This window comes from Perca fluviatilis, chromosome 14, assembly GCF_010015445.1.
Source record: "Perca fluviatilis chromosome 14, GENO_Pfluv_1.0, whole genome shotgun sequence".
In the NCBI taxonomy this organism is placed as follows: Eukaryota; Metazoa; Chordata; class Actinopteri; order Perciformes; family Percidae; genus Perca; species Perca fluviatilis.
Genome location: NC_053125.1, coordinates 130,144 through 142,477, shown reverse-complemented (window position 1 = coordinate 142,477; position 12,334 = coordinate 130,144). Strand labels below are relative to the sequence as shown.

Below are 12,334 nucleotides of genomic sequence, written 5' to 3'. Positions count from 1 at the left end.
TTCTTCCACGTCTACGGCCCCCACGGTTCCCAGGGAATATGGCTAGGCGAGTTCCCTCAAAGGACTGCTTGTTGTTGAGGGTGCCTGCAGGGTAGGTTGCCGTTGAGCCAATAGTCAAGCTTTCAGGAGAGCTGCTAGATGGCGAAATGGACTGTTGTCTACCAGCTTGAAGGCTGGCAGCTTTGGCCTCCTCAGTCTTTCTGGTCAACATTGCAAAATACTGGAACAAGGTCATAAAGTTCTCTGGCTCTCCTCCAGGTTGAAACTTGTCTTGACTTGGAGAAGCAGACAAAGGTGCTGGCCAGGTCGCTGAGGCTCTGGTTGACTGCACGTCAGCTGGGGTTCTGAAGGGCTTTACGTCAGCTGAAGAGACTCTGGAGGACAAACAGGCTTGGAAACAGGTAGACTGGTTGCCTGCTGCACATCAGGATCGGAAAGGCCACCAGGCTTGGAGACAGGGAAGCCAAACTCTCGCTCCGTAGCCTGCCAGCAACACCTCCATAAGGTGACTAGCATAGGCGGGGTCGTTCTCATGCAGGACATAGCTGCTAGGAAACCACTGCTAAGGAGAGGCAACAAGCAGAAGAGATTTGTTTGGGCCAAGAAACACAAGCAATGGACATTAGACCAGTGGAAATCTTTGCTTTGGTCTGATGAGTCCAAATTTGAGATCTTTGGTTCCAACCGCTGTGTCTTTGTGCGACACAGAAAAGGTGAACGGATGGATTCTACATGCCTGGTTCCCACTGTGAAGCATGGAGGAGGAGGTGTGATGGTGTGGGGGTGCTTTGCTGGTGACACTGTTGGGGATTTATTCAAAATTGAAGGCATACTGAACCAGCATGGCTACCACAGCATCCTGCAGCGACATGCCATCCCATCCGGTTTGGGGTGAGCTGGACCGCAGAGTGAAGGCAAAAGGGCCAACAAGTGCTAAGCATCTCTGGGAACTCCTTCAAGACTGTTGGAAAACCATTTCAGGTGACTACCTCTTGAAGCTCATCAAGAGAATGCCAAGAGTGTGCAAAGCAGTAATCCGAGCAAAGGGTGGCTACTTTGAAGAAACTAAAATATAAGACATGTTTTCAGTTATTTCACATTTTTTTAAGTTAAGTACGTAATTCCACATGTGTTCATTCATAGTTTTGATGCCTTCAGTGAGAATCTACAATGTAAATAGTCATGAAAATAAAGGAAACTCATTGAATGAGAAGTTTTGTCCAAACCTTTGGCCTGTACTGTATGTCTACGGTCTTGTAAAAAAACACAGGTTTAGTTTATGACAAGTTTTGAATGACCGCTGGAACATTGGGCTGTCTTAAATCCCCTGTCAAACTCTGAGTCCCTCAGCTACCTGTGACAGTGATTGATATGCAAATACAGTCATTCCAGGCTGCAGAAGAACAGCAGCACAGAGACACAAACTTACTGAATGGGGGGGGAGAGACAGACAAACAGAAAAAAGACACAGACACACTCAAAGAATGTCCAACAGCCTCCCTCATTGAAGTTCTAAAGGTTGCTTCTCACTATCTCACTTAAAGATTACAAGATCAACTCTAGAGACTTGCTTTCACAGTTAAAGAAATCAGGGCGACCTTTTGACCATTTGGGCGTACGTACACTTTTAGTAAGAATCCTACACACAGTTTCAGAAACGAGACCCCAGGTTCTTCTTCCAATCAGGTCCTTTTAAAAATAAATTGTTTTGATGGCGTTCCCTCATCAATAAATTATAGATTACTAGTTCCTGTCATTTGAAAGTAATTACTTATATTAAAATATTACGGTCTCTCAATTATAATGCATTCAAATACTTTTGAGTAACTTTCACCAAAATAAACACAGAAGTAGGACTTGACAGGTAGCTTGTAATTTCTCCACGGATCAACAGTCTCATCTTTAACCAATTTAATACATCATAATCTGAATCTGCAAAGTAAGTAAAGTTATGATATAAATAGTAAAGTAAAACATACAATAGGCCTACTTTACTCTGAATAGTAGTGGAGTAAAAGTATGCATTTGAATGCAGCTCCTGATTGGTTCCAAGCTGATTCACCTGCTCCCAGCTGCACACCTGCAACCATCCACTAATCAACTCTGCACCATAGCAACCACTCTCTGCTGGCCTCATCCTTGGCTCAGCTTAGTCACTTGAATTGTGCATTCCTGTTTATGTCCTCATGGATTTGGTCAGAGTAGCTTCTAACCAGCTTTTCCTGTGCCATAGAATATCTGCCTGCCTTATTTGATGGGAAAAGGTTATGATACCTTTTCCCATCAAATAATTAAATTCCTTTAACTTGATGGAATAGTGATAAAGAATGTACGTATACTAACAAAAGGCTTATTTCTCTCAAATATTGTTCACAAAACTGTCTAAATCTGTTAGTGAGCACTTCTCCTTTGCCGAGATAATCCATCCACCTCACAGGTGTGGCATATCAAGATGCTGATTAGACAGCAGGATTATTGCACAGGTGGCCTTAGGCTGGCCACAATAAAAGGCCACTCTAAAATGTGCAATCTTACTATATGGGGGGGTCCCGAAAACCAGTAAGTATCTGGTGTGACCACCATTTGCCTCATGCAGTGCAACACATCTCCTTCACATAGAGTTGATCCAACCCAGTCTCACGGCAGTTTGTGATGGCTTCACGAAAAGAAGTCTATTAGATTGTGATACCATCACAATATTTTTTTTAAGATCAATTTATTATTTATTTTTTCAATTTTTTAACAACAGAACAGACAAACACACTTGAACAAGAACAACCCCCCTCTACCACCCCCCACCCTCCACGGTCTCGAGGAAAAGAAGGAAAAAACAAACAAAAATAAAAACAGGAATCCCACCTTGTCTAGTTGCCCTCCTCTACTTCTTGTTATGCTGGGGTTATTAGGACTGATAGCTGTGCTGCTGCACCTTTCCATAGGTCTATACTAGATGATTTGGCTGTGTTAATCCTTGCTGTAGAGAGCTCAAGCATAATTATGCCCAGAAAATATGCCAACCACTGTTTTATACAAAGTGAGTGGGGGAGCCAGCGCTGAGCTATCATTTTCTTGGTCGCGGTTGATCCAGCTATCCAAACTTTCTTTTGTCTCCCAAGCAGGTGTAATTTAGAGTCATCAAGTAACAAAACAATCGGGTCAGCCGGAAGAACTTGACATTCTATCACATCAGATATTATTGATGTTGTTGTATTCCAAAACTCATGCACCTGTTCACACTCCCAGACCATGTGCAGGAAAGTTCCAGTTTGTTCAGGTTGGCAGAACGTGCATTAGGGAGTAGGAATGGCTTTAGAGACGTATCTCTTCTGAGGAGTCCAATATGTCCTATGTTCCAACATTTCTCACTTGGAACAGTGAGAAATGTTGTCCCAAACTGTCTCCCAATTAATTACGTTCCCCTCTGGGCTCAGCTCTCGCTACCATTTCTTTAGTATTGGGAGTTCTCCTACGGATGATTGTATTAACCCCTTAACGTTCCGACGGCCCGCCCACGGGCCGTCGGCGTCTTTTTAACACGTGATGCTATGTATACAGCTCCTATATTTAAGTAGTTACTCATGCCACACATCTTTAGAAAGCTAAAACTCTTGTGATTTCACTGATACAATCTATTCCAAGACACGATAACAACAGCAGGTACAAGCATCCCCTCTGTCTGAGTAACAAACAACTACAAAATTGAGGTAACTCACCTTTGAAGCCTCATTGTAATCCACAGATCCGTAATATTCTGACAAAAACGGTCTTTTTACATTGACAAAGGTCCGAACTATCAAATCCAGTAAACTATTTAGTCCAAACATATTATGACATTAAAATATATCCACGGACAGCTGTTTTAAATTTCAAATTTCGCGGCAGTTATTTAATATTTTACTGTATTTCCTGGAGTAAATCTTGTTTGCATATATTTCCTTGCCGGTATCTGATATCAAAATGGCCCTGCACTCTGACCTTCTCGATTGACACCTCACTTGAACCAATAGGACCTTCCTGGCCTCGTCTTCAAGCCTAGAATAGCCAACGAGGGCCCTGCGGTGAAAGAAGGTGGATGCGCCTTTTATTTTGTGCCAATTGCAACTGGTTGTGCCGATGACTGACGTTTTGCATAGCCAATCAACTTTTCAATATGGGGAACTGATGCTTTCGCGGGTATTTACAATCCTAAACAAAGGAATGATCTGTCTAGTGCAAACACCGGCAAAATATCGTCCCCACTACTTTCTGCATCCTAAACGAACGAGAAGTTGAGAATGGCGAAAATTAGCAAGTCAAGAAGATATACCCTCCAAGAGGCAGTGGAAGAGTGTACTCGGCCACGTGAAAGCGACGAGTCAGAGGAGGAAATGTCTGAGAAAGACAGTGAAATGTCTTGCATCGACTCCGTGGCAGAGGACATGTTTTTACAGGGAGGAGACATTACTCTCGACAAGTGAGTATTTTACGTATATAACGTTACTGTATATTTAGACAGGCTGTGACCTGGAGCTCACCGTCTGCTTCAGTTTGACTGTTGAAGAGTGTTTAGATGATTTAAATGTTTACTAATTTAGAGAATGGACAGTTCGCTAAGCTAACCCTAGCTTGCTAATTTCACCAAACTATCATGCTAACGTAACACTAAATGAGCCAGACAAAGTTGTCTCTCATCTAAAGGCAACCCTGCTCTCTACTCTTCTCGCTGAGAGCTCCACAGCTAATGTTACACATTTATGTTGCTCCACATTTACTGCAAGAAGTGTTGCAAAAGAAAACGTTTGAGTAAATACTGCATTACAAGTTTGGAGCTGTTATTGTATTTATGTAAATATCTATGGTAATATCTACACATTTGTTAATATTTTTTGGTGGCTTCGCATTCAGAACATTAGTTGTAATTACTGTTATTTCTTTATTTTCACATTATAGGAAATGTGATGTAGATATGGATTGGGAGCCAGCTACATCTGCACCAGTGAGCAAGTGGCCACATGGATTGGAGCAGCAGGACAGTTCATCAGGTGAGGAGCTTCCTTTTCCACAGAACAGCAGGAGACCAAGAGGTAGAGGACAAGGTAGTGGAAAAGGGAGAGGCGTAGAGCAGCAGGACAGTTCATCAGGTGAGGAGCCTCATCTTCCAACTCCCCAGAACAGCAGGAGACAAAGAGGTAGAGGACGAGGAAAAGGGAGAGGCTGCAGTCAAGCCAGATCAACCAGCCCATCTGAAGAGAGGTGGAATGATGTTGACGTTCCAGACATCACACCACCACAGCCCACCTTCAGACCCAGAAATGTCCCAGGACCCCAGCTCATACGTACTGCTACGTACACAGCCCTCCAGTTGTTTCAACTATTTTTTACCAACTCTGTTTTGAAGACAATACTTCAAAACACCAACAACTGTGGATCAACACACCATTCAACACCCTCTATCCCGTGGATTGATCTGACATTGCAGGACATGTTTGCATTCATGTCTTTAGTTGTTTACATGGGTGTAGTCAAATGCTTTTCTTTCACTGATTACTGGCGTGGGGGTCATCTTTATAGCTTGCCGTTCCCGAGACGGGTAATGACTGGTAAAAAGTTCCTCAGGATCTCCCAGTCCCTTCACCTCAGCAGCTCTGTGGGGGATGCTGCTAATGATGAAAGGAGAGGCACAGGAGCCTACGACCGCCTGGGTAAGATAAAGCCGCTCTACGAGGAGATGAGGGACTCCTGTAGAAGAAACTATCACCCTGGCCAGGAAATCGCCATTGATGAGCGAATGGTTGCTTCAAAAGCCCGCACTGGTCTGAAACAATACATGAAAAACAAGCCTGTTCGCTGGGGTTATAAACTCTTTGTTCTGGCAGACTCCAGGAACGGTTATACATGGGACTTTTTTGTTTATGAGGGAAAGTGTCAGGGAAACAGTGGTAAGGGACTCAGTTATGAGGCAGTGATGGAGCTAATTGATGTACAGTTGCTGGGCACTGGCTATAAGGTCTTTGTGGACAATTTTTATACAAGTCCAATCCTGTTTCGTGACCTCCTTCTTAAGAGGATCTGGGCATGCGGAACCATCCGCACAAACAGAATCGGATTCCCAAGGTCAAAGGTCAACATTCTGGTCTCAAAATCTCCCCGTGGCAGCATACGCTGGATCAGGAATGGCTCCTTGCTCTTTGTTCAGTGGCGAGACACAAGGGATGTTTTTCTGTGCTCAACTCTCCACAGGGCCCACGCAGAGGACACAGTGCAGAGGAGGATCAAAGGTGCAGATGGGCAGTGGCAGCTGAAGGACGTCTCAGTTCCACCAGTGGTGAAGGACTACAACCGGTACGTACTATATATTCAACCGGTACGTACTATATATTCAACTACATTTTCATGTATGCTCTTGGAAGTGTTATTTGTGTGCTGTATACATTAATGTTTTTGTATATTGTCTGTTCATCTACTGTAGGTGCATGGGTGGAGTGGACCACTCAGATGCCCTCATAGGGTATTACAAAGTCCTGCAAAAGACCCAACGGTGGTACAAGACTCTGTTTTACCACTTCATGGACATCGCAATTGTGAACGCCTTCCTCCTCCAGAAGGACCTTGCAATTGGCAAAGGAGAGGTACCTCTGCATCAGAAGGCATTCAGAGAGACGCTTGCAGTGGAGCTGGCAGAGGCGGGGTCTTCCTCCACAGCCACACCCGAACCACCTCCTGCTCCACGTGGAGCACATCACAGGCCAGTGTATATCAGTGGGCACAGCACTGCTGGTCGGCTTAAGTGCAGGCAGTGTCATGCAAAGACACCAGTGAAGTGCTCCACCTGCGATATTCCTTTGTGTTTTGTCGCTGGCCGTGACTGTTATAATGACTGGCATGTTGCCAGTAACCTGTAATTGTAAATACTAGTACAGTGGCTGTTGAAAATGTGCCTGCAGCACATATCTGCGTTCATCAACCACCAGATGCGGACCGTGTGTGTCTGTGTGCGCGCAAAGAGAGAAGGAGAGATTGTGCTGTCTTATGTCATATGATCATTAACTAATTTAACACATTTTCCATACAGGTTTATTTAGTGGCTTGACGGTTAACAGTGAAGTATGGATTTGATTTGCTGGGTTCCTGCAATTTATAGATATGTGTATGTAAAAAGTTATATAATAGTACTCGCAATACTTTTTCAGCATAGCACTTGTTTTACTTTGTTGACCATTTTTACCAGCGGTTCCTTTATGGGTCTTCAAATGTCCTTTGTGCTTTGTCACTTGAGATTTTTACAATGTCTGGCATGTTGCCAATAACCTCTAAATATGTGGATTTAGATAATATGTAAATAGTTTTATAGTAATGCTTTTTTTGCACTACTTTTTCACCATAGCACTTATTTGAAATTTTTTACGAAAGGGTCCTTTTTGTGTCTTCAAACGTTCTTTGTGCTTTGTTGCATGTAGCAGATAACCTGTACATACATAATTGTAAATATGTTTATTTAGATATGTTAACAGCTGTAAATATTTTGTTACCTTTTTATACAGTACTTTTCCACCTTACCACTTGTTTTGACTTTTTTTACACACAAAGTTAGAAAACTGCAATTGATTGTGTTTATGCTTCTGTTACTCTGTGTCAGAAATACTGATAGTGATTCTGGATATGAGAGAGGATAGCTCTTAATGTAACCTTTCAATAGAGCCCTGAATGATGACTGTAATGTCAAATGTTCATGGGTAGCAGTCTTTTTAGTCTAGGTATGTGACCATCATTACCAAGGGTCCTTTTTAGAGTCACTAAAATGTCCGTTTTCGTGAACGCCTAGACATATACCCCTACAAAAACGGGTGTAGAATATTCATTTTATGAGATATTGATATGAAATTTCAACTGGGACTGTGTAAGACTTCATGCTATAGCCCCATTGTGTTTTCAGACTAATAGGTCCCAGCAAAAGTCATCTACAGGCATTTTGCTATAAAAAATAATGCAGACGGACATAAAAAAAATATTTTCCAGTATATTCAAACTTCTATTACTCAAAGCCAATAGCACTTACATTAATTCTAACTGTTGGGAAAGAAGCCTCAGAGTGTTACCTTTCAAAAGAAACCATAAACATGCATGTAGAACAAATGGTTCAAGAACAGCTTCCAATTTACTATGGGTATGCCTTGGATAGGCGTTTTTGGCTAATTTTACAGGAGTGTTAAGGGGTTAATTTAGCATAAATCTTGGACACTAATCCTCTCACAGGAAAATCAACAAGCCATTTAATGATTGGGTGAGTCTCAAGACTGTTTCCCAATGGTACTCCATAACATTTTAGGGCTGATCTTAAGTGACTATAAAGGAAAAAGGCTTTCCTAGGGATCTCAAAGCTAGTTCTCAGGTCCTCAAAGCTCAACATACCTTCCCCATTGAATAACTGGTCTAGAGTATACATACCCCTGTCACTCCACTGGTTATAAACAAAATGTTTGTTACCAGACATTAAGTGCATGTTGTGCCAAATTGGGGTGTTCAAATGCCACTTATTGGTGTAGCGAAGTTGCTCCTCCACCTGTTTAAAGTTGGTCAATGTTTTGGTGACAATAGGGCCATAGGCTAGCATACACTTTTTTGGAAACACACCTGCAAAGGCAAGGTCATGCAGTCTTAGACTTCCAATGAGGTTTTGCTCTATTTCTCTCCATTGGACTGTAGATGAGGGGTCTATCCACACTCTGAGGTCCCGTAGCTGAAAGGCTCTGTGGTACACTTTAAGGTTGGGGAGGGCCAGGCTTCCGGTGTTCTTGGTATGTTGCAAGGTAGAGTATTTTAGCCTAGGTTGTTTACTATTTCAAATATACTGCAGAATTAAGGTATTAAGTTTCTTCCAGAAATTTATTGGCGGGGGTAAGGGGATCATTGTACTTAAGAAATTCACACGAGGAACTATGTTCATTTTAACAACAGCAATCCTGGACCGTAGTGATGCCGGCAGCGCAAACCAATTGGCCAGATCCCTTTGAACATTACTTATTATAGTTTAGTAGTTGTCATGGACAACTCGCTGTAGCGATGCGTGGATGATGATGCCCAAATATGTAATTTTGCTTTGGGTTGGTATTGCATCACTAATAGCCGATGTCACCTGTTTGTTGTTCAACAGGAGCAGATTAGATTCATTCCAATTGATTTTATAGCCGGAGGTTGAGCCAAATTCGTTCACCCTTGTGTTGTCCTTCGGGTCACTGGGACTCGAAGGACAACACAAGGGTTAAAGTTCACGCCCACACATTTTCTTCAACATTTGCAGCCAGGCGCTAGAGTGAAATATCACCTCCTTCTCTGAAAACTAAGTTTGCATTTATGAGTATCTTTTTCAACTGTGCATACCAGCTGTGATACATTTCTTCCAACTGTAAGTGGATTCACCACATATCCATGTAAGGATGCCTTTCAAGCACCCAGTCAGTGGCACTATTGTGACCTCAGGGCTTTGTCACCTGCAGTTTTAAGGCAAGGTCCTACCTACAACACATGGAGGATCATGCAGAGAAACTGTTTGGCTCATTGGACTGAGGGTGGAGCACATGGCACTCTTTGGGGGTTCGCAGGGAATCCAGACTGCCCCCGCCTGAGTTTAGTAACATGTGGTACATTAATGTATCCCAGCCAAAAGCTGGAAGTTACACTGAATCCACATTGTTGTATTGTCTTTTTTTAGCAGTAAAAAAATAAAAGTAAAAGGTATGTGGGTCACTTTCATTTACCCTATAACCCTTACCCTTCATTTTAATAAAAGTTCTTAAACATGTTGTATTGTTTTCCCTTCAGTAAAAAGTCAAGGTTAAATAAATGTTCAAGGTTAAGGTTGCAAAAAAAATTCTTAAAAATGTTGTAGTTTTCCAACATTACTCTTCAATAATACAAGAACAAGAAATTCATTTTAGATGTTTTATTGCAAATCAAACAAGAATTATGTGAATATCAGTTATATTATATTCAACATTATAATACCATTTCCACACATTGTGAACTAATACAAATACTATTACCTTGAGACATGACATTTACGAAGGATTGATATCTTCAAAAAACAAATATTAAAATAACTTTTTAAAACCAGTGATTAGCTGATGACTTTTAAAAAAAATGCAGAGATCTTCACTTAACTACACAGAAAGACAGTAAGTATTTAACACAAATATAAAACAATGCTGTTGGCTTTTAGAGCTGCCATGACCTGCAACATCAGGTTCAGCTGGAAGTAGGATGACAGAATCCTGGAGTTTCTCGTCCCAGTCACTAGGCTTGCATGATATTGTGATATGAAAAGAGGACATAAATAGCCCTATTTAGAAATACTAAATGATTCTCAACTACTGGGGTGATTTTGTAGGGGAGTGCATCTTCAAAGAAAATTAAAATGGAACTTTTCTTATGTGAACCAGTCTTTGTTGAACTTTAATGCTTTACAAAAACCAAAGCAAGTAAGCACTGTGATTACTCTTCTGAAGAGATTTTGGAGAGGGAAAATAGGAAGAAATACACTGGTTGACTGACATGAAACCATTGTATTCATATAATATCAATCCAGGCTAAAGTGAATGATATTAATAATGCATGCATGTTGCTTCTACACTACACTCAACAAACTGTGTATCCAAGAGCACTTAAATCAGTGTAAATTACGTTATATTAGACACAGACTGCTGTTGTAGATTAGCGTTACGTTTCCAGCGTTTCTGCGGTGAAAAATGGCCGGGAGATGTCGGGATTACGTTGCATTAATCAGGTGATTTAGTTTGTCTTTGCAGCATACATAAAACACTGACTACCCATTGAAAAGTATTAGCATCACTGTGTCAGTGGCAGCTGCCGCTTACGGTACTTTTCTACCATAGACAGTATATAAGAAGTTTTCTACACACGGAGAACCTCACTTCCCATAACAGCCCCTAATGTTACGTCACATGACCACCTGTCTTAAAGGGGAAGGCTCGGCCGGTAACAATCATGTAAAAAGAGAAGGGTGAAAGTTTACTTTTCTATCAAGCAGCAAAAAAGTGTTAGCGTCAACATCGCAACGTTCTGCGATATGAATATCGCGCATGCGCACATCGCGATGTAGACGATGAACATGGGCATGGGACTAGTTGCGGCCAAATTCAAGTCCCTACAAAAGAAATGAACAGTCAAAACAATAAAAGTAACAGAGCACTTATCTAAATCCTGCCATCGCATGATGGCATGTGATGAAATATTTTACACACCTTCCACAGCTTAATTTGCTTCTATCTTTTCACCATATTTGATGCTGTAGTAGATTATTATTTAAGAAGCTTGATAATTGTTGTGTAGCATACAGTGAGTTAGCCCTCCGGTGTACACTGGGCAGTTCATAAAGGGCAGTGTGTGTGGGATGTCTTACAAGTTATTCCAACTGTTTTGAAGACTCACTGCCACCGACTGGCCCAGCAAGGGAGCAGTCTCTTTTCGTCCTTCGACATGTAACAGACGCTGCACTTGGTTTACCTCACACATCCCTGAATGACTAAAAGGGACAGAATACAAACAAAGACATTAAGGTTCAATAGCCACACAACTTACACATTTTTATCACTGAATGGTCAAACTAGTTTTATTTCATGTGCTCATCAACAAATAAAAAAAACACCCTAAACATTTTTTTTCTCACTTTGTACTTTTGGGTTATTGCGTGAAGAATAAAATGCAAGAAAATGACATTTAATCCAGGTTAAATGGGGACACATTTGATGAGTCTGTCTTACAATGTAAATGAGTGAAAACTAGACAAATAAACAAACTGTAGGATCATAACATTAATTAGCCCTCATGGCACACATACACATACCAAAACTCCACGCCACAGTGGTTTCAGTTATTTATAGCTATCTACAGCACACATGCTGTAGAGCTGTGTCTTGAGTAGCCTGGTGTCAGGGTCAGTGGTGCTGCTGGGTACTGCAGTCATTAGTAGATGATAGCCACCATCTACATTAGCTATCTGGTACCCAACACAATTGTTAAGGGCAGTCAATCCATTGCTCGTGTACTTGCTGAGATCAACATGCTTTTTTAGGTACACATAATGGGGGCTAAGTATCAGTGAGTTAAACCTGGGGAGCTATAGGCAATGAAGGAGACCTTGCAGCACCTTCACCTTATTGAACTCAACCACCAACCCATCCACATCAAATGAGAATGAAAGTAATTGTTGTGGGTGGGACAGAGTAGTGGCATGTAAACCAATACGCAGGTCAGCATGCAAAAAATCACTGATTGTATCATATTGCTGGTAGGCATCAAGCACATTTTCAGTGTTTACCACTCCAAAGTCGAACAATTC

The 12,334-nt window shown here is 41.6% G+C and overlaps 1 protein-coding gene across 1 annotated transcript; it reads left to right on the top strand.

Annotated features, from left to right (window-relative positions):
• The first annotated feature begins 4,240 nt into the window (after positions 1 to 4,240).
• LOC120573587 (piggyBac transposable element-derived protein 4) lies at positions 4,241 to 7,035 on the top strand. Its single transcript, XM_039823396.1, has 3 exons — positions 4,241 to 4,453; positions 4,930 to 6,321; positions 6,449 to 7,035. The coding sequence occupies exons 1-3, from the start codon at positions 4,275 to 4,277 to the stop codon at positions 6,879 to 6,881; spliced, it is 2,004 nt and encodes a 667-aa protein (XP_039679330.1). The 5' UTR covers positions 4,241 to 4,274; the 3' UTR covers positions 6,882 to 7,035.
• The last annotated feature ends 5,299 nt before the right edge of the window (positions 7,036 to 12,334 follow it).

Bases quoted from the DNA above. Each gene is read 5' to 3' on its own strand.
- LOC120573587 (XM_039823396.1), top strand. From the start codon at position 4,275: ATGGCGAAAATTAGCAAGTCAAGAAGATATACCCTCCAAGAGGCAGTG. The intron at 4,454-4,929 runs GTGAGTATTTTA...TTCACATTATAG, and splicing joins GGAGACATTACTCTCGACAA to GAAATGTGATGTAGATATGG. The intron at 6,322-6,448 runs GTACGTACTATA...CATCTACTGTAG, and splicing joins GTGGTGAAGGACTACAACCG to GTGCATGGGTGGAGTGGACC.